This window comes from Jaculus jaculus, chromosome 10 (assembly GCF_020740685.1).
Source record: "Jaculus jaculus isolate mJacJac1 chromosome 10, mJacJac1.mat.Y.cur, whole genome shotgun sequence".
NCBI classification, from domain to species: domain Eukaryota; kingdom Metazoa; phylum Chordata; class Mammalia; order Rodentia; family Dipodidae; genus Jaculus; species Jaculus jaculus.
Window position 1 is genome coordinate 32,862,883 of NC_059111.1, and position 22,483 is coordinate 32,885,365.

Sequence of the window (22,483 nt, forward strand, 5' to 3'; positions counted from 1 at the left end):
TCGCCTAACAATTCATGAGGGTGAGCACATGATCCTTTCATATTCTTCAGTCATTCAAGTTTCTTATCTGAGAAGGCTACTCAAGCCCTTTTAGTGGGGCTATCAGTTTTCTTGAGGATTTCAGAGTTCTCTATGCAGTCGGTATTAACTCATCAGCTGTGTGATTTGTAAGGACTTCTTCCATTCTGTAGGTTATTGATTCTCTATACAGTGTCCTTTGAAACACCTTGAAAGCAAGATTTTAGTTTTGATTAAGTCCAATTTGTCATTATTTTTTCTGTATTTGGCTTGTATCTTTGGAGTCATACCCAAGAAAGCAGGGTCATAGTTCTATGGTAGAGCACTTGCCTAGTGTGCTCAGGAGCCGGGGTGTGAACCCCCAAACCATACAAAGACAAAATAAAATTACCAACAAGTCAATGTCAGGAAGTTTTCACTTTGTATTTCCTTATAAAAGTCCTACAGTTTAACAGGCCTTCAATCCATCCTACATTTCTTATATATGGTATCAGGTAAAGACCCAGCTAGACACATGTACATACCATCTTTCCAGTGTCTACTGTTGAAAGCTGTCCCTTCCCCAATGAACGGTCATGGCACTCATGAAAAATCAAGGTTTGGACCAGAGAGATGGCTTAGCAGTTAAGGCGTTTGCCTGCAAAGCGTAAGGACCCAGGTTCAATTCACCAGAATCCACGTGAGCTGGTGGCACATATGTCTGGAGTACATTTGCACTGGAAAGAGGCCCTGGTGCACCCATATTCATTCATTCACTCATTTATTCTCATACTCTCTCTTTCATAAACAAAGAATAATAAAATATATATATTTTAAATCAAGGTTCACTGGTGAGTTTCATCCTCTGTTCCATGGGCCCTATCTGCCTGTCTTTATGCCAGTGTCACTACATTGATAACAAGACCTCTGCTGTAAGTTTTGAAGTAAGGAGGTATGAGTCCTCCAACTCAATTCCTCACAAGTAAAAGCAGGAACATTAGATGTTTGCACATCCATGTTTACAGCAGCACCATACACAGCACCAAAGAGCAGAAGCCACCTAGTGTCCATTAACAGTTGAATGACTCAATGAAATGCATTACATATATGCAGCAGAATATTATTCAGCCTTTACATAAGGAAACTGGGATACCCTACATCAAGGGGGACTTGGAAGACACTATGCTAAATGAAGCAAACTTTGTACCAAAGTGCAAACATTTCTGATTCCATCCATACAAGATCTGATGGTAGTGCACTTAACAGACACAAAGTATACAGTGGCTGGCAAGGCCAAGAGAGCAGGAATGGGAGTTCACTGTTTGATACAGGCTCTGCTTTTGCAAGATGAAAGATTCTAGTCATGGATGGTGATAATGACGCACTTAATGCACTGAACTGTACACCTGCAATAATTAAAATGGTGAAATTCAGGTATATAAATCAATGTTTTGGTTTGGTTTAGTTTGGTTTGGTTTGGTTGGTTTTGTTAGACAAGATTTTACATCACCCAGGATGGTTTTGAAGTTGTCATATAGCCAAAAGTGCCCTTGAACTTCTGACCCACTTTGCTTCCCCTTCCCATTTACTGGGATTATACAAAGCATGCCACCACACTTGACTGATTTTACCATAAATCTTTTAATCAGCACACTTTGAAAAATGCACATTGGATGGAAATGATATATTAAACACATCTGTCTGATTCCACCATGAGTATGCTTTTAAGAAGCAAGGAAGCACATGCATGTAACATCAGGAGCAATTGAAGGCAAAAAAAAAAAAATTTTTTTTTTTTTTTTTTTTTTTGTTTGAGGTAAGGTCTCACTCCACTCCAGGCTGGTCTGGAATTCACAATGTAGTCTCAGGGTGGCGTCAAACTCACAGCTATCCTCCTACCTCAGCCTGCAGAGTGCTGGGATTAAAGGCATATGTCACCACGCCTGGCAAAAAAAATCATTTATAAATACCTACTTTCACTCCACATTCCTGGAACAGTCATACTATCTCTATCTGGCATTGAATATCTCTTAGGCACACATGCGTTCTCTCTCTCTCTCTCTCTCTCTCTCTCTCTCTCTTACACACACACACACACACACACACACACGGAGGAAGGAATAATGTGCTATTTCCCTAAGCAATGCTGGTAATTTTTATCAAATGATTTCTTCAATAAATGAACTGAATTCTCTCAAAGCCAAACCCTCACCTCACACACTGCCTTTCTTCAGTGGAACCCTGACACTAAAGCACCAAAAGCATGGTTATCACCAAGTAGCCCCTTTCTCAGCCAAAACACAGATTGTTTATCCTATCAAAGACATTCATGTCATAATCCAGGTAAAAACATAAGGTTTTGCTTACAATCTTTAAATTTAAAACTTACTATGCTAAAAAAAAAAAAAAAAAATAGAGGTTCAAGTTAGAAAGATAGCTTACCTGCAAATCCACAGGACCCAAGTTCAATTCCCCAGCACCAACAAAAGCCAGATACACATAGTAGTGCATGTATTTGTTTGCAGTGGCTAGAGGCCCTGGCACACCCATTCCCCCCTCTCAAATAAATAAATAAAGCATTAAAAATGGAGGTGACTTATTAAGAGAAAATTTTAAAATGCAAAAGGTAGCTGTGGTGTTTTGATTCAGGTGTCCCTCATAAATTTAGGTGTTCTGAATGCTAGGCCCCCAGCTGATGGTGATTTGGGAATTAAGCCCTCCTGGAGGTAGTGTATTGTTGGAGACAGGCTTATGGATATCATAGCCAGTTTCCTCTTGCCAGTGTTTGGCACACTCTCCTATTCCTGTTGTCCACCTGATGGTGGCCAAAAGATGATGTCCACCCTCTGCTCATGCCATCATTTTCCCCTGCCATCATGGAGCTTCCTCTCAAGCCTGTAAGCCAAAATAAACCATTTTTCCCCCAAACCTGCTCTTGGTCGGGTGATTTCTGCCACCAATGTGAACCTGACTGCAACAGTAGCCTGTGTCTGCAATATGATATGGTATGCATGACTCTTGTCATATCACAACCCTCCACATGCATAGGGATTTGATGCATGAGGAAACAGAGGTCCTCTTTTCAAAAAGAAATAAAAACACAAAGACTATCTGAAAGAGTCTACAAGAGTCAATAAGGATTCTTTTTAAGTGACTTCATCACTACTGATGAGGACAATGATACTCAAAGTGAACCCCCAAACAGCTGCGTGGTGGGACACATGATTACAGAAGAAAGCTCGCCTTCTCCACAGGCCTGTCCTGGTTTTCCCTCCTGACTTCAGCATACTAAAGTGTCTGGTTATATAATTTCTGTGATGTTTACATAAGAAAACAAGTATGTGATCATATTACTTCCCCATGCTGCCATGACAGCCATGCTTGTGGTGGAAAGAAATGAATGTAGTAATGGAAAGACATCAGGGCCCAAAAGAGGCAAATGTGCGAGCCTGTAGGTTCATTCAAGAAATTCTCTGCTGCTCCTTTTCTCACCTAAGTTTCCTGAGCATGTTGGCCAAACACAGTGTAAGAAGCACAGTCCAATAACACTTAAATGGTATTAAATACAAGCACATCACAGTATTATTTAAACACACACACCTCATGCACAGAACCCTAACAAAGAAGACAGATTAGAGATGCCAGTGGCATTCAAACAAAGGCACACCTCCCTGCAAATCAAGAAACTGTGTTGTCTAACCCCTGCCTCCTTGGAACTCCTTGGCTTCAACTCTTGCTCCTCATCTGATCACAATGCCATTAGGCTAAATCTGCCTGCCATTCCTTATGCAAAGAGCTGTTGGAGATACGTCATCCTATTGCTTTTAATCTCCAAAGCACCTACTTTGCTTGTCAGAGGACAGAGAAGCCATCTGATGGGTCTAAATCCACCCTCATCTTCATCGCCTAAAACCAAGTAGCTCTTACCCCTTTTCTTAGCACATGACCTCTAATTATGCAAGTCCTTCATCTTAATATTAAACAGGGCTCACCTTTCCAATATTTTAGTAAACCTGAAAATATTCTTCACATTCTACTTCGGATGGAGTATCAAATGCTTTACAACAGTCCCAGCCCGGTACACTGCCAGAAGAATGGTCTTACAGCAAAGCACACACTGCCACCTACTGACCAACATCGCTTCCTGCACCACACTCAAGCTTCCCAGAAGGCAGAGCCTTTCTCTTCGCAGGAGTTCCTTGGCAAAGTCATGCAACACAATAATGTATTCAACTACAGTGTTATGACTTTTTAAGTTTCTTATAAGTGATTTCAAATTAAGAAAATAATTAAAAACAGACATGCTTTGTATAAATAAAAAAATTCCTGCAAGGGCACAGATGGTTAAGAAAAGTATTTGGTTTTTGTCTTATTCTTGGTCTTATGGCTAAGATACAAATATTTTTGTATGAAAACAGTCTATTTTAGTATGTATTTCTCTTTACAATTCACTTTATCCTTTGGTTCAGAAAACAGGAGCTTACTCACAGAATAATTCAATTGTCCATCTTCATCAAGTCAAAGTTGCACTTATAATCCCAAACAGCTGTAAACCTTTACCATAGCTGCTGACACAGAAGCTGTTTTAATCAGCCCTAACGTAACTCAGCCCCTTCCATATAAAGATAACTGTAGGTGCCATCTTAGAGTGCTGTGCTTTTCTTTCAAGAAAAAAATTAATTCCTCCCTATTTTAATATGCTTTTTAAAGTTAAAAAAAAAAAAAAACTTCAGACAAACCAGAATAATTAAGGGAAGAAAAAGAAATCCCCTTTCTGAGGCAGTGAACTATCTTCGTGTTAGAGAGCAAAGGGTCAGTTCTCACAGCAATTCCCACTTAAGAAAGACTATATCACACAGGAGCAAGTAGAGGCCGCACGTGGCTGAAGGACCTGCTGCCCTGGAGGAACTGCAGGGACAGCTGAGGGAGAACACCAGGGCACAGCCGACCCGGTGGTCCAGCGGTGCTGAGTCTGCAGGGAACGTCAGCAACAACTTCACAGACACCTTCAGAGAAGGTACTGTGAATGTGCCTCTGCAGAAGAGGGAGCACAAGAAAACACAGGCAAGAAAGGATACACACTGAAAAGAAACATCCAGTAACTTAAAACATATAAAGAACAGAACACAGCCAGGTGTGGTGGCTCAAGCCTACAACAGAGACAGAAGGATGACTGTAAGTTCAAGGCTAGCCTGGGTTAACCCAGGTCAGTGAGAGCTAGAGTGAGATAAAAAGAAGAGAGAAGGAAGGAAGGAAGGAAGGAAGGAAGGAAGGAAGGGAGGGAGGGAGGGAGGGAGGGAGGGAGGGAGGGAGGGAGGGAGGGAAAAAAGGAGGGACAGGGAGTGAAGGGGAAAGAGAAGGAAAAAGAGGTGGGAGAGAAAGAAAGAGAGGAAAAGAAAGAGAGCTATAGAGAGAAAGACGGGAAGGAGGATAAATATGAATTAATAATAATAAAAGAATAGATGAAATCAAGTAGATATATTAAGGTCTTCTGCAAATTTAGAGTGACAGCACTCAAAGGTAGGAAATGGACTGAGGGGAGTGAGGCCAGAGGAAGGGGGATCAGTAATGAAGGAAAGGGAGCTGCTCAGCAGAAATGATTAAAGATGTGAAATATCACAGTAGTAAGAATGAGATAAAGGGAAAATTTTGGGCTGGAGAGATAGCCTAGCAGTTAAGGCACTTGCCTGCGAAGCCTAAGAACCCATGTTCTACTCTCCAGATCCCACGTTAGCCAGACACACAAAGGTGAGGCAAGTGCAGGGTCACACATGCCACTAGGTGGCACAGCTTCTGGAGTTTGATTTCAGTGGCTGAGACCCTGGTGCACCAATTTCTATCTCTCCTCTCTCTCTCTCGCTCTCGCTCTCGCTCTCGCTCTCTCTAAAATAAAAATATAAATTTTAAGATTAAATTTTTAAAAATGAAGGGACAAATTAAACAAACTATAGAGTCAAAATTGTAGGACTGACTAGACATGGGTAATGAGAAGGAAAGAAGACACTGGAACCCTCTTGGTTTCTGGCTTGAGTGACTAACTGGATGGTGACGAGATCACTGAAACAGAAAATACAAAAGGAGACACAGATTCAGTGGGTGTATGGATTTAGTTTAGCTTTACAAATGCTGATCTGAAGTGACTGTATTAGTCACTTTTCTCATTGCTGGGATAACATACCTGACAAAAGCAGCTTAAATAAGGAGGGGCGTGCTTTGGCTCACACAGGGGGACACAGTCCCTCGTGGCAGTGAAGGCGTGGTAGCAGGAGGGTGAAGTGCTGATCACATTGCCTCCAACCAGGAAGCAGAGAGAGGAAAGTTGGCTTGCTTCTTCTTTCTAACCTTTGTATTCGGTTTGGAACCCTAGTCCATGAAATGGTACCACCCACTGTCTGGAGCCATTTTGGCTGGACTTGTATCCATAGCCCTGGGCTTCTGGCCGCAGGACATTAGCAAAACTATAGCAGCCTTCCTGCAAGTAAGATTGTGTATCTTCAGTGTCAGGAAGCCTTCTGGCAGCAAGACATTAGCATAACCATAACAGCCTACCTGTAAGCAAGATTAGGTATCTTCAGCCATTTGGCTGGTCCTTTGTACTGAGAAATGATTGAAATGCAAAAACTCTGTAACAGGAAGGTTTTTTGATAGGAACTTGTAAAGCTCATAAAATCTTTGTCTATGGAAAAACTGTTTGTAAAAAGATATAAAAAGGAATGCTGTGAAATAAACCATGTCTTCAGTCCTGGCTTGAGGCCTTGCTTCAGCCCTGGACTGGGGTCCATGCTTTCACTCTTTCTTCTGTCTTTCCTTAATCCTCACTCCCCATCAGGCTCAAACCCTTTCAGCCGGCAGGCTCCGGCAACCCACATTCATGGTGAGACCTTACTCCTCAGTTAAACCTCTCTCAAAATGCCCTCACAGACATGCCCAAAAGTGTGACCCCTAGCATGGATGAAAAGCCTGACAGAAGGTGAACTGTGGATGTCATGGATATGAACTTAGGCAGAGAGCCAGAGGATAACTTTCCAACTTGAACAAGCGTGTGGCATGCTGAGCCAGGCCAGGCAGGGCCATAATCAACTGCATGTTCCTTACCACACTGAGAAAAGACTGAGTTACCAAGTATGCATCTGCATTGTAAACACTGATGTGAACAAACATTCTCAAATGCAGTCCAGAAACAAATGAGTAAATATGTAGAGATACATACTGAGATAAATTAAGACAGTGATTATCATCTCTATATTACCCCTGAAAATACATAGGCAATCTGTACTTTCTCCTTTATGGTTTTCTATCTTCCAGAAATGTTCTATATTATATAAGCATTTCTTCTGAAATCAAATGTATAAAGGTTTTAGATTGTTTTCCAAAGATCTTAAAGTTTGTAGGAGTCTGCATGACCCAAAAAGATTCTTTTTATGGCAATCTTTTGAACTTATCTTACAGTAGCAGCTAGGAGAAAGGAGAGAACAGGAAGCTTGCTGTCCCTGGGAGAAAAGAAGAGGTCCAGAGTTCTCCGTATGTCATGTGGACATAGTACAACTTGGATTTCAGGACAGCACACCTCAGAAACAGTGTGACAGGGAAGGACGTGGCGACAAAAGCCACGATGACAACAACCTCTTACCTAATCCTCATGCCGCACACACCTGAGCACTGCAGCACGGGCAACAGTAAGAAGATGGGAGGTGTCGATTTCTCCTGCACCTACATCTAACTCCTTGGTCCACAACTATATCAGATAAAAACAGAAGAAATAAAATGCAAAGTACCCTCAAAGGCAGTATTAACAATAAGGAAAGAAATAGATTTCTTATCAAGTCAGAGGGTGGGAATTAGAGAATGGACCAAAATGCATTCTGCTAGTTCTAAAAAATACCCAAGTAAAAAGAAATCATTAAAACAATAGATGGGAAGCAATCATGTGCATGCACAAGATACAGAACAGCTGGAATGTGAATTCCATGTCAAACTGACCAGGCCATAATGCCAAGCACAGGTCTAGATGTTGCTGTGAAGGTATCTGTGATGTTCCTGACATTTAGTAGCTTTAAGTCAAGCGCACTACCCTCCATAATACAAGAGGGCTTCACTCAATCAACTTAGGGATTTAAGAAGAAAGACAGGTTTCCCAGACAAAATCCGGCTCAAACACAGGAGCACTGTCTTAAGTTTCCAGCCTGCCACCTTGCCCTACAGCTTTGCCAGCCTACAGAGCCCTGTGAGGCAATTCTTTCTGAAAAATAAGTAAATACAGTCCCACCACCAAAAACTAAAGATGCGTTCTATCAACAGAAAGCAATTGGTGAAAAATCGCCAACTTGTCAATGCCAAAAAGTCTGGGAGAAAACATACTCATGGAGAAGAAATAGATACAAGTTTGAGGAGAGAAGCAACCTATCACAAGTAAGAGTTTCTTGAGATCACCGTGGTGAAGAAAAACCACGCATGAGGCTCTAAAAGTTGGTGATTTTACTCTAACTTAAAATGATTGGTTCTAACAAAGCACACGGTGCTGGCTCTCCATTGTACCTGTACACATCTAGTTCTGGACAGTTTCATAGCACTATATTTGTTCCTAAGAATTCATGAGCAGTGTTGTCATGTAAAAAAAAAAGAAATAAAGAAAGCAATTGGTGGAATCTTGAACTACAGGCAGTAGCATTGAAACTGGCTATGGCGGGCAGTAACGAGACACCAGCACTGTTGGAGAGACGAGAGGCACAACAAGCCACAGAGTAAGTGCAGGGTACTATGGGATCTATAACGCAAGCACCATGAGTGACATCAGACGACGCAAGAGCTAGGACATGTTTGCAGAAGTTTAGGGCACAGAGCTCTGCAGGAGGCTGCAGAAATTAAAAGGAACCCTCCAAACAAGAACACAGAGCTTTAGCAGACTGACCTTATATTTTCAAAAACTTTGAGAAGAAGTTCTACAGGAATACTGTTCATGTAGATGACTTACCATATTTGTCTCGTAAGCCAACAGTACACCGAAAGACTCCACCAAAGGCAACATCTTCACCAAATATTACTGAAAAATAGTGTGTAAATAATATATTTTAGTAATGCCTAAGTAACTTTAACACTTATATTTTAAATCAAAACAAAAGTGGCCACACATCTATATCAAGGTTTCTCAATTTCAACATTACAATTTTGGAATGGGTAATTCTCTTGGGGGCATTTTCTTTGCCTTTTAAGGTAGATAGCAGCACCTGATTTCTACCCATGGGTGGATAGACACCCATTCACACAAACAGCTCTGACATCTGAAAAGGTCTCCAGACAGTGTTTTTAAAAGTGTGGGAAGGAAAAGTGGATTAAAAGAAGCTCCAGCTGCAATGGAACCACTGACTTAGAATCTCACTGTTTACCCATGAAGAAAATGAATCCAGAGGAGCAGACAGTGACTTGCCACGTCAGACAGCTAGCAGGAAAACTGTGGCTCATACACACGTCTCCCTCCCAGGCCAACAGTTTTTTAATGCACAGCACGCAATAAAAGTCAGCCATCAGTATTCTGAGCTACGAGAACGGCCTCTATGAGAAAGGGGCATGGGCTGTGTGGAATGGTAAGAAGGCAAGAAAAGTGGGACAGGGTAGGGAAAAGGAAAGAGCAGGACAGCAAGGAGGCCTAGCGTAAAGGGAGAAAAATGAAGAAGGGGTAGTGTGGTGGTCTGATTCAGGTGTCTCCATAAATTTAGGTGTCCTGAATGCTAGGTTCCCAGTTGATGGAGATTTCAGATTTAATGCCTCCTGTAGGCAGTGTATTGTTGGGAGTGGGTTTATGGGTGTTATAGCCAGTGTCCCCTTGCCAGTGTTTGGTACACTCTCCTGTTGCTATGGCCCACCTTATGTTGGCCAGGGGGTGATGTCTACCCTATGCTCATGCCATCGTTTTCCCCTGCCATCATGGAGCTTCCCCCTCAAGTCTGTAAGCTAAAATAGACCTCTTTTTTCCCACAAGCTGCACTTGGTCGGGTGATTTCTGCCAGTAATGTGAGCCTGACTGCAACAGTATAGTTGGTGCCAGGAGTGGGGTCATTTGCTGCTGGAAACCTGACTGTGTGGCTTTGGCCTTTTGGGGCTGATTTTCAAGAGGAATATGGAAAGATTAGAAACATTGGCCTAAGAGATGCCTTGCCTTGATGTACTATCCTGGTGAGAATTGAAAGACCTGAGTGCAGTAAGAACTATGGACTGTGAGGTTTGGCTTAGGAGGGTGAGAAAGAGCTTTGTCAGGACTGGGCTAGAAGCAGTTTGTGTGGTAGGTTGCTGTTATCCCCATGTCCTGAAAACTTGTGCAGGGTTGCTTTGTGTAGAAATGGACTGATGTGAGTAGAGGGATATGGTACAAAAAAGAAATCTTTTGGCTGAAACTTCTGCCCATTCAGCTGCAATTATATGAGAGATTACAACCTTTGAGATTGGGCCAGCTGACCTGCACTGGGACAACAGGAAGAATGTAGACTCTTTTGAAGGGGCCTGAGTGCTCAAGGAATGTCCTGTTCTTCAAAGTCTGCTTTTATTTCCCCCTGGATTAACAAACTGGCACCCTACCTGGTACTGCGGAGGATAAGAAATGCAAGAAAGAGAAGATCACTGAGCTTGAAACACAGTCTTGTGTTTTGGAAATGGCCATGGGCAGTATGAGGCAGATTTGATGGATGCCTGCACGGAGACCTGATGGAATCATGAGGATAGACCATGGATTGCGGTAGAGACCCAGTGGAGATGATGGGACCACAAGATGACTACCAAGTAAAGCTGCTGACCCTGGATGAAGTTTTCCAGGACTGAGATAGCCAAGCTGGAGGGGTGGAATTGGAACTCCAGAGTCTTGTTGCTGGCTAGAATTATCAGATGTGAAGATTTGTCACTGACTAGAGTTGTTGGACTTGGAGCTACAGAGCTTGATGTCAGACTTTTTAAAATTTTGTATTGGTTAAGTATTTCTTTGCCATGCCCAATGCTATCTTTTGCAATGTGAGTGTTTATTCTGTGCCCTTGTGGGTTTGGGTTGTTTTGTTTTGTTTTGTTTTGTTTTGTTTTGGTGTTATGGCTCCATTAAAAGACCTTGGACTATGGGGATGTTTGAACATCATTAGGATTGATAAAAACTATGGGAACTTTTAAAGAGACTGAATGCATGCATTTTACATCATGGATGGTTATCAATTTATGAGGGCCAGAGACAGGATGTGGTGGTTTGATTCAGGTGTCTACCATAAACTTAGATGTACTGAATGCTAGGTTCCCAGCTGATGGAGATTTGGGATTGAACGCCTCCTGGAGGCCATGTATTGTTGGGGGCAGGCTTATAGGGATTATAGCCAGTGTCCCCTTGCCAACACACTATTCTGTTGCTATTGTCCACTTTATGTTGGCCAGGGGGTGATGTCCACTCTCTGCTCATGCCATTGCTTTCCCCTGTCATCGTGTAGCTTCCCCTGGAGCCTAAAAGCCAAAATAAACCTTTTCTTCCCCCACAAGCTGCTCTGGGTCAGTTGATTTCTGCCAGCATTATGAACCTGATAGCAACAGATATCCACCAAGCTAAACACCACTTCCATAGTGCACCTCACCACTTTATCTACCTCGGGAAATTAACAGCCCCTTCCCTATTTCACTCATTTGGGCCTATCATTCTCAAATAATATTCAAGTGGAATCACTCTGGTCTAGGTCTCACTTCCTCCTGAAAGAAAAAAATTCCTGTTTTTCATTTAAGCTTGAAAACACAGGTTCTCAAGGCTGAGGCAATGACTCAGTGCTTAAAGGTACTTGCTAGCAAAGCCTGCTGTTCCAGATCAATTCCCAGCTACCCACATAAAGCCAGACAGGCATTCATTCATTCATTTGCCATGGCAAGAGACCATGATGTACCTATGCATACACTAATAAATAAATAACAGGATTCTTTAGTGGAAACCAAAAGTAAGTAACATGTATGTGTACCTCTGTGTATAGATGTTTGACTATTACACACACATATTCATGTGTGTATATGCACAAGAAGTAAAGTCAAACAAATGTGGAAAACAAAGCACATAATTGTTTCTATGCTAATCATTTATTAAGAACAAGGTTAAGTTGCCTTAAAATTATTTAGAAAATGAAGCACATATATACTACAGAATTTTATTCAGCCATAAAAATGGAATTTCATTTTCAGGAAAATGGATGGAGCTGGAAATCATTATGTTAAAACTGAAATAAAACAAATTCAGATAAATACCATATGTTTTTCTCTCATATATGCAATGGAGGGGTTGGGCAAGTGTGTAATGACTCCAGAAAGGGAACCACAAACAGCGAGGAAGGGATCTTAAGGAAAATGGAAAGAGAGAAAAGCGGGTAAATGATTATGTGAAATGAGAACAGAAGAGGGGACTAAAAAAAAGAAATACTAAGTGAGTTCCAAAATATATTAAAAGTTGAATGTAAGCCGGGCGTGGTGGCGCACGCCTTTAATCCCAGCACTCAGGAGGCAAAGGTAGGAGGATCGCTGTGAGTTTGAGGCTACCCTGAGACTCCTTAGTGAATTCCAGATCAGCCTGGGCTAAAGTGAGACCCTACCTCAAAAACAAAACAAAAAAAAAAAAAGTTCAATGTAGAAAAAAAATACTTTATGCTATGAGTAATTATCCAAGCAAAGTGGCATTTCCTGGTTTTCTATGCTAAAGAAACAGGAATAGGCAGTAAATATCAATCAGAAGATATTGCTGTAATAATGGGACCACATCCATAAGAATTAAGTTTATACATACACTCATTAGTAACAGTGTGTTAAAATGTGTTGGTTCTGCAATGTAATTGTTCAGCATGAACCATTTGATCAATTCTTTTAAAGTGACAACACACCATTAACCACTTAGCACCAGACAACTGTTTCAAAGAGATTTTCAATTCCAGAACAGTTAAATACAAGTGAGGCTTACCTGCAGTAGGGTCTTTGGCCAATGAGTTATCCAAGGCACTTGTTATTGACTGAAAGAGGTTCATTTTCTGAGTCTGCCCTGTGGAAAGCAAAGTTATCTTGTGTCAAACACTGTAAAATATATACACGTATCTGGTTTCTTGACAGTGATTAAAAGTTTATTAAAAGCAAAGTGGAAATTTATTGGATTACTTCCCATGATTCTAGGTCTGTGAAAGATGCAAAAACCCTCAGAAGCTGATGAGTAAAACAATTTATAAGCAAGTAAACAAGGGGAGAAGAAATATAATCAAGTGAGTAAATGTATGTAGATACGAAAAATTACAGCTTCCAGCAGAAAAGGAGAGCCAAAGTGATGTAGGATGACACCACATAGCATTTACATACCAAAGCCAAGAAGAATGCAAATGGCCAATGGCACTTGTTTAATATGTCAGCAATAACAAATAGTCATGGCCCTTGAAACAATCAGGAATGCTAAAAATAGCCTTAGTATTTGGAGAATACCATGATCCCTTGCTAAACATGTCAGACTCCCACCTTCCTAATGCTTACTGCTTAAGCAGGGTTTCTGAAAACCATTGCCAGTCTCCCTAAACACAAGTATCCAGAGGAAGAAACAGAGCAGTGCAGGGAAAACGCTTAGAAGGGTGCCTACCACAGTGAGTGGTGAGTCAAGGTTAGCTCAACTGTTAAACTGACTTTGCCCATGTTCTTGACTGCATTATTCTGGGTGGTAGAGTGAGGTTTATCCGACCAAGCTGGAAACGTACCAACCGAGACTCATCTGAATGAGCTTGCACTGAAGCCGGTTCCGCTGAACTGTAGGTCTCTCATCTCCAACAGCTCCGTTCACAGCACACGTGCATCTGCTTCACCAGAGACCTAGGCTCACCTCACTGCTAATCTATCTGCTCCAACTGCTGCCTATCCTGGCCACTGTCCCTCTAACCCCCAGCTCTTCAGTAACCGAGTGCAAGTCAAAGCATGGATCACAACAGTTATTATCGTTGCTTTCAAGCCCTCCAGTCATGAGACAATAGTCACTGGCTTGTGCCTAGAAGCTCATCTTATACCAACCCCCCCCCCCAAAGGCTCCTCAGCAGGCTCTGACCTGTCTCATCTTTTTTTTTTTTTAATTTGAGAGAGAAAGAGGCAGATAGAGCATGGGTGCTGAGGGCCTCCAGCCACTGCAAACAAACTCCAGATGCATGTGCCCCCTTGTGCATCTGCCTTACATGGGTACTGGGGAGTTGAACCTGGTCCTTTGGCTTTGCAAGCAAATGCCTTAATGGCTAAGCCATCTCTCCAGCCCACTTCTATCATCTTTAAGCCTTCCATCATCCTCTGCCACACTGGCCTATGACATTCTCCCTGCTTGGCCTAGTGGCACCCTGATAACTGCCATACTGCCACATGCCCACACTTCGTGACTTGGCAGATACACCTTGCTGCCCTCTGTACCCAGAATAATGGCACATTTAGATTACTTCTGGAAAGAGTAAGAATTCATTCAGGAATGTGTCATTCAATCATCCATGCCAAAGAATATACAGTCATACCATGTGTCCAGAATTACTTCATAGTTTTTCTTCAAGCAAAAGCTATCTATAAAGCTATATTTTATTTTATTTTTTTTAATTATTTATTTATTTATTTGAGAGCGACAGACACAGAGAGAAAGACAGATATAGAGAGAGAGAATGGGCGTGCCAGGGCTTCTAGCCTCTGCAAACGAACTCCAGACACGTGCGCCCCCTTGTGCATCTGGCTAACGTGGGACCTGGGGAAGCGAGCCTCGAACCGGGGTCCTTAGGCTTCACAGGCAAGCGCTTAACCGCTAAGCCATCTCTCCAGCCCATAAAGCTATATTTTAATAGGTACCTGCCCTACAGCCTTCTCAAGCCTGCATATACTCTTAATGTTGGTACAAAACATCAGATGGTTTCAGTTCACAACAAACTTTTTCCTAATTTAAAGAACATCTCCACACTTATTATATTCATAAATATTTTTGTTTATTTATTGGGATTTTCATAGGTTAGAACTTAGGGAGACAAAAATGCTGCAACATATAAAATGATAGTAATTTTTAATCTGCTGACCATCTGAATTAAGAGTGAATACCTCCAAGACATTCTGTACTCAGGATCCAACCCACATGTTACATCTTATCACAGTGCAAGTTAGCAAGTTTTTAATAGGAAAAAAAAGGCAAAGACTTCAATAAAAATCGCACAAAGCTGAGATAGGAAGTTTGTGAGTTCAAGGCCAGCCTGGACTAGAAAGAACAGACTTTATTTCAAAATAAACTAAAATACACACACACTTTTTTTTTAAGTTTTTTTTTGTTCATTTTTTATTTATTTATTTGAGAGCGACAGACATAGAGAGAAAGACAAAATAGAGGGAGAGAGAGAGAATGGGCACGCCAGGGCTTCCAGCACTTCAAACGAACTCCAGACGCGTGCGCCCCCTTGTGCATCTGGCTAACGTGGGACCTGGGGAACCGAGCCTCGAACTGGGGTCCTTAGGCTTCACAGGCAAGCGCTTAACCGCTAAGCCATCTCTCCAGCCCCCCACACACATATTTAATAAATCTGGAATGCATTGCTTGATACTACAAAGAGTTTCTTCATCTTGTATGAAATACAAATAAGGTGGTTTAAAGGTTATATTGCTCTGCAAGGGCACACAAACTGTATTTTTTACTACTGGACATTTTTGTCAAAAAGATTCCAAATTTTAGAAGTTTTTTTAGGTGAATTATTTTTCCCTTTAGTGCCATTACAAGTTACAATTACATTTTAATACAGTAACATTACTTTCAACTCTTCTTAAGAGTTGAAGCACTATTAATAGACAGGACTGAAAATAATATGTCATTAAGAAGTAGGACTTAAGCGGGGCGTGGTGACGCACGCCTTTAATCCCAGCACTTGGGAGGCAGAGGTAGGAGGATTGACATGAGTTCAAGGCCACCCTGAGATGACAGAGTTAATTCCAGGTCAGCCTGGACCAGAATGAGACCCTACCTCGAAAAACCAAAAAAAAAAAAAAAAGAAGAAGTAGGACTTTCTTTTTTTTTTAACAAGTCTCACTACACAGTCCAGGCTGACCGCCTGCTCGTGTTCCTCCAACTGGGAAGATGGCTCAGCAGGTAAGCATGAGGGCCCTGGGTTTACTTACACAGCACCCTCCTTAAGCCGCTGGGTGTGGCAATGCATGCCTGTAACCCCAGTTGCATGTGAAGCAGAGACTAGAGAATTGCTGGGGCTCACTGGTCAGCCAGTCTGACTGAAAATGGCAGCTCCGGGTTAAGTGAGAGATTCCTTCTCAAGGACATACACAAATGGACAATAGAAGGAATACACCCAATGTTCTCCAATACTAGACACACACACACACACATACATACAAACACAAAACCTCTCTCCTCCTGCCTCAGATTCTGAGTGCTAGGATTACAGATAAGCCTCACCATAGCAGGCTAGATATTTTTAGATATGTACTTTCCTGAGAATTATGTATTCTCTTTATTTTACACCTAAGACTATCCACAGAATATACCTTTGGACCCTCCTGAAGAGATAAGTCCATTTGTAACATGTGCTAGACAAAGTTACCACTGGTAAAAACCCTTTTGTGAAAAAAAAGACTGGGGCTGGAGAGATGGGTTAGCAGTTAAGGTGCTTGCCTGTGAAGCCTAAGTACCCAGGTTCATTTCTCTAGTACCCATGTAAGCCAAATGCACAAGGTGGCTGTTATGAGCATGTAAGGACCAGCATATGGTCCAGGGACAGTTTAGATAAATAAGTTGGTTTTTCTTTGTGTGTGAGAGTAAAAATGCAAAGTCAAACTTTGTAAGTAAAAAACTAAGAGTAAGCTGAGTACAATGACATAGTAAGAGATTAGCAGAAGGTGTGTGTGGAACCCTAGATAAGTAGTGGAAAATACAAAAACCCCAGCTGCTCAGCAGCCGTTGTCCCAGTCCTCCCGACACTATGACTGACTGAACGGCTGCTCAGCAGTCCGGACTGAGACCTCCGCGAGACGCATCACCGATCCGAATTCATCTGCCCGACACGCTGTCCGAACGACCGAGACTCGCCTTGAAACACCGCAAACCGAGAGAAAAGTCGGAGCACGGACCCGCGCCACCAAGTTGTAAAACGTCAGAAATCTCGCAGACCGAGTCTCACGTTGAGACCGAGTCTCGTGATACTGCGTCCCAAGTCTCGCGATATCAGGTTGTATACATGTTAGACTCGTTAGAAATATTCTTGTGTTAGTAGTTATGAATATAATTTGGTTATATATTATATTAGCTATAATATTAGTTGTGATAGTTTGGACTTGCTTGTGTGTGACTTTCATCCCAGTAAACTCCTTTGCGAGTATACCAGTGTCTGAGTATTATTGAACTTCATGGGCGGAATCCTCTCAACCAATCATCTTTGAGAGTGCTCAGGACAGGTGGCACATTCATCTGGAGTTTGTTTGCAGTGGCTAAAGGCCCTGGTACATTCATTCATTCATTCTCATTCCCTCTCTCTCTCCCTCTCTCTCTCTCAAATAAATAAATAAATAAATATAAAAAGGATTAGCCTATGTACAATACTAAAACATTAATACACACAGATACCTGATCATACAATTATACTTTAAAATGTAATTCTCAGGGCTGGAGAGATGGCTTAGCAGTTAAGGCACTGGTCTGCAAAGCCTAAGGACCTAGGTTCAACTCCCCAGAACCCTTGTAAGCCAGATGCACAAGGTGGTGAATGCATCTGGAGTTCATTTGCAGTAGCTGGAAACCCTGGCATGTCCATTCTCTCTCTGATAAGTAAATAAAAATGTTTAAAACATGACCGAGCGGATCTTTCCCCTGCGTCAATACATAACGAAAGCGCTCGCCCTCAGGTTCACACTAGAATTGCTCGTCACCTCCAACAGCAAAGCAGGCTGCTTCGGTGGAGGAAAGATCACGGGGAGAGAGAGAATGCAAATCCATCCCAAGGCAGAAATTCTGGTTTTTGGATTTGATGTGTGTTTAGTATACTTTACTCTTTTTTATCATTTGTATGTCAGGGTTAACTCTTGGTCATCTTTAGTATTATTTTTATTTTTTAGTAGCCTTCTTTTTAATGTCCATTCTTGCATAGGTTTGGTTTGTTTGTATCAGTTAGGTGGATTTAAGGTTTCTTTTGCATTTTTCCAATCCAGTGTACTACTATAACCTCTTTACTACTCTTCCTACTCACAACTCATCCCTCTCTTTTGAACATCTTCTCCACATTCTCTCCTTATCTTCTATTCTTTACTATCCATGAATACAACCTTTAATAGTGATAACCTCTAAAATCTATGAAGCCTAACATAACATAACCCAACTTTCCTCTTCCATATACTTTTACCACTTCCATCTTTTACAAAATTAACACTAATTCCCATTCTAGCTGACCATACATCCCTCTGAGTTCTAGGTAATTAAACCTTAATATAATCCACATCAGCCTGTTTGTTTAGGAACTAACAGTTACAGAAGCTGTTAATTCACGACCATGACATATACACAGCAGGCATGTCCACCCGCTTCAGTCACCCCTGCTATTAGCTGTCCACTCTGGGAGTCACACAGACAGCACGCCAGGCACCTTGAGCTCCCAGACTGCAGACATAAGTTCTCATGTCAACACCCAGGAGTACAGCTGGTAAAACAACAGAAAATCCAAGCAACGAAAAACACAGAGATGTGAAAATTCCAACACAGTACTATAAGAAACAGACACCTACACACACACACACATGCAAAGCAACATAACTCCTACAAAACTTACATATCACACAGTAATGGACTTCAGAAAGAATGAAATAGATGAAATACCAGAAAAGGAAAACCATTAATTCAAATAAAAGCTCCACAGAAAGCCTTACCTACAGAATGGATCAAGGACAGAGCAGAATATCTGAACCTGAAAATAAGGTGGAGGACCTGGAATATTCCAACAAGGAGAAAAATGATGATAGGAAGGGACAATGGAAATTTCCAAACATTTGAGATACCATGAAGAGTTAAATCTGAGAAGTATAGGCGCAGATGGGGAAAAATATCCATCTAAAAGCATAGTAGGTGTTCTCAACAAAATCAGAGAGCAAAACTTCCCAAGATCAGAGAAAGAGATGCCAGTGCAGATACAAGAGGAAATTGGGACATGAAACACAAAACCAGAAAAGAAATAATCCCTTGTCATATTATAATTAAACTACTAAATAAACAGGCCAAGGAAAGTATATCGAAAGCAATAAGAGAGAAATACCAGGTCACTTATAAAGACAGGCCCATCAGAATAACAAATGATTTCTCAAAAGATACTTTAAAAGCCAGAAGAGCTGATGATAATGTATTTCAAGTTCTGAAAGACAAAAAAACAGCCAATCTAGACTACTGTACCCAGCAAAGCTATCTGTCACAATTTCAGAGAAAGAATTCCATGATATGGGCTGGAGAGATTATTCAGTGGTTAAGGTGCTTGCCTGCAAAGCCTAAGGACCCAGGTTCAATTACCCAGTACCCACATAAAGCCAGATGCACAAAGAGACACATGCATCTGGAGTTCATTTGTAGTGTCAAGAGGCCATGGTATGCCCATGCATTTTCTATTTTAACACACACACACACACACTCTCTCTCTATCTCTCTCTCTATCCCCCCCTCTCTCTCTGTGTGTGTGTGTGTGTGTGTGTGTGTCAAATAAAAAACACAAAGTATTTTTTAAAAACATTTTTAAGAATTCTGTGATAGGGCTGGAGAGATGGCTTAGCGGTTAAGCACTTGCCTGTGAAGCCTAAGGACCCCGGTTCGAGGCTCGGTTCCCCAGGTCCCACGTTAGCCAGATGCACAAGGGGGCGCACGCGTCTGGAGTTCGTTTGCAGAGGCTGGAAGCCCTGGCGCGCCCATTCTCTCTCTCTCCCTGTATCTGTCTTTCTCTCTGTGTCTGCCGCTCTCAAATAAATAAGTAAATAAATAAATAAAAGAATTCTGTGATAATGGGCAAACAAATTCAGAACCACTAAGCCAGCTCTATCGAAAATACTTGAAGGAAGCCTTCAGACTGAAAAGAAGGAAAAGGATGTTCTTGAGACAACAGGAAAGAAAAAACCATATTTGAATGATAGTCAACGCAGGAGCAGAATAGGAAATCAGTAAGTGCACCAAAATCAACAGTGGAAGGAACTGACACACACCTTTCAATAATAACTGAAGATAAATGATCCCAATTCTCCACTCAAAAGACACACTAGCTTCAGAATAGATTAAAGGACAAGATCATCAATTTGTTGCCTCTAAAAGGCTCATCAATTTGTTGCCTCTAAAAGGCTCACCTCTTTATAAAAGACAGATACTAACTTGAGTAAAATAATAATAATAATAATAATAATAATAATAATAATAATGGAGAATCATCTGGATTAAATGACATCAGGACCAACACTTGGGAGGCAGAAGTAGGAGGACTGCCATGAGTTTGAGCCAGCCTGAGACTACATAGTAAATTCCAGGTCAGAATGGGCTAGAGCGAGAACCTACCTTGAAAAGTAAAACAAGCAAATACCCAAAAGCCTATGGGATACAGTGAAGGTAGTCCTAAGAGGACAATTTATAGTCTTAAGTCCCTATATTAAGAAATCAGAGAGGTCACAAATAAATAACTTAATGCTATATTCTGAGGCCTTAGAGGTTAAAAAAAAAAAACAGGGCAAGCCAAAAAATCAGCAGATGGAAAGAAATAATAAAAATCAGGGCAGAATTTAAGGAAGTAGAAATAAACAAACAAACAAACAAAAAAACACAAAGAGTTGGTTCTTTGGAAGGATAAATAAGATTGATAAACCCTTAGCAAAACTTACCAAAAGAGACCCAAATCAATAAAATTAAAGATTAAAAGGGCACCATACTAACAGATACCAATGAAATTCATGAACTACTAAGGACATGGCTTAATAACATCTACTCCACTAAACTGGAAAATAGAAGAAAAAAAAAAGATCAGGGGCTGGAGAGATTGCTCAGCTAGAGAAGCTTGCTTACAAAACCTAATGACCCAGGTTCCCCAGTACCCACAGAAAGTCAGGTGCACAAAGTCCACATATGTCTGGTTTTTGTTTACAGTGGCAGGAGGTCCTGGTTTGTTTGTTCTCTCTTGAAATACAGGAACACATCAAAAAATCATTCAAGTAGGGCATGGTGGCGCACACCTTTAATCCCAGCACTTAGAGGGCAGAAGTAGGAGGATCACAGAGTTCAAGGCCACCCTGAGACTACATAGTGAGTTCCAGGTCAGCCTGGACTAGAGTAAGACCCTGCCTCAAAAAAAGAAAAAAGCATTTGATGCAGGGACGATTCAACATAGGACATGCAAATCAATAAATGAAATGTGCCATATAAATGAACTCAAGAACAAAAAAAATACATGATCATCTCCATAGAAGCAGAAAGGGCATTTGACAAAATGCAACATATTTTTATGATAAAAGTCCTAAAGAAACTGGCAATAGAAGGAGCATATCCCAATATAATAAAGGCTATTTATAACAAACCTATGGCCAACATTATACTAAGTGGGGAAAAACTTGAAGCATTCCCACTAAAATCAAGAACAAACCAAGAATGTCTACTTTCTCAACTTTTAGTTAATATAATACTAGAAGTCTTAACTGTATCAATAAGAAACACAAAAAGTATACAATTAGGAAAGGAAGAAGTCAAATTATTATTTGCAGATGATATGTTTCTATACATAAGGGATCCTAAAGACTCTGTCAGCAAACTGTTAGAGCTGATAAACGTTTTCAGCAAAGTAGCAGGATAGAAAATTAACACAGAGAAATCAGTATCCTTCCTCTATACCAACAACAAACATGCTGAGGATGAAGTCAAGGAAACAAGGACATTCACAATTGCCTCAAAAAACATAAAGTGTCTTGGAATAAGTCTAACCAAGAACAACCCATGTTCATGGATTGAAAGAATCAATATTATGAAAATGTCTACCTTACCAAAAGCAATCTACAGATTTAATAAAATCCCCATTAAGATTCCAGTAGAATTCTTCACAGAAACAGAAAAAAAAAAAAAGTCCTAAAATTCATTTGGAAGCACAAGAAACCTCAACTAGCCGCAGCAATCCTGAGCAACAAAGATGAGGACGCTGGTAGCACAGCACCTGATTTTAAGATACATTGCAGAGCAACAGGAACAGCCGGGAACGGCACACAGTCAGGTGCACAGATCAGTGGAACAATACACAAGAACCAAGTGGAAACCAGGCAGCTACGGTTACCTCATTTTCTACAAAATTGCCAAAAAGATTCACTGGAAAAAAGACAGCCTCTCTAACAAGGTACTGGGAAAACTGGGTACTACATGTAGAAGAAGGAAACAGATCCTTATCTTCCCATGCACAAGCACCAAGTCCAGTTGGATCAAAGATCTCTGGAAGTGCTAGAGGAAAAGTAGGGGAAGCACTGCAACATA

At 41.2% G+C, this 22,483-nt stretch overlaps 1 protein-coding gene across 1 annotated transcript in view; it reads right to left on the minus strand.

Annotated features, from left to right (window-relative positions):
• Window positions 1-22,483, minus strand: part of Bckdhb (branched chain keto acid dehydrogenase E1 subunit beta) — a 196,078-nt gene that overhangs the window by 163,351 nt on the left and 10,244 nt on the right. The window contains exons 2-3 of the mRNA XM_045160364.1: window positions 12,947-13,024; window positions 8,969-9,037 (exon numbers count right to left, since the gene is read on the minus strand). Coding sequence (XP_045016299.1) covers window positions 8,969-9,037; window positions 12,947-13,010 — 133 coding nt within the window. The 5' untranslated portion in view covers window positions 13,011-13,024. The remainder of the gene's footprint in view (window positions 1-8,968; window positions 9,038-12,946; window positions 13,025-22,483) is intronic.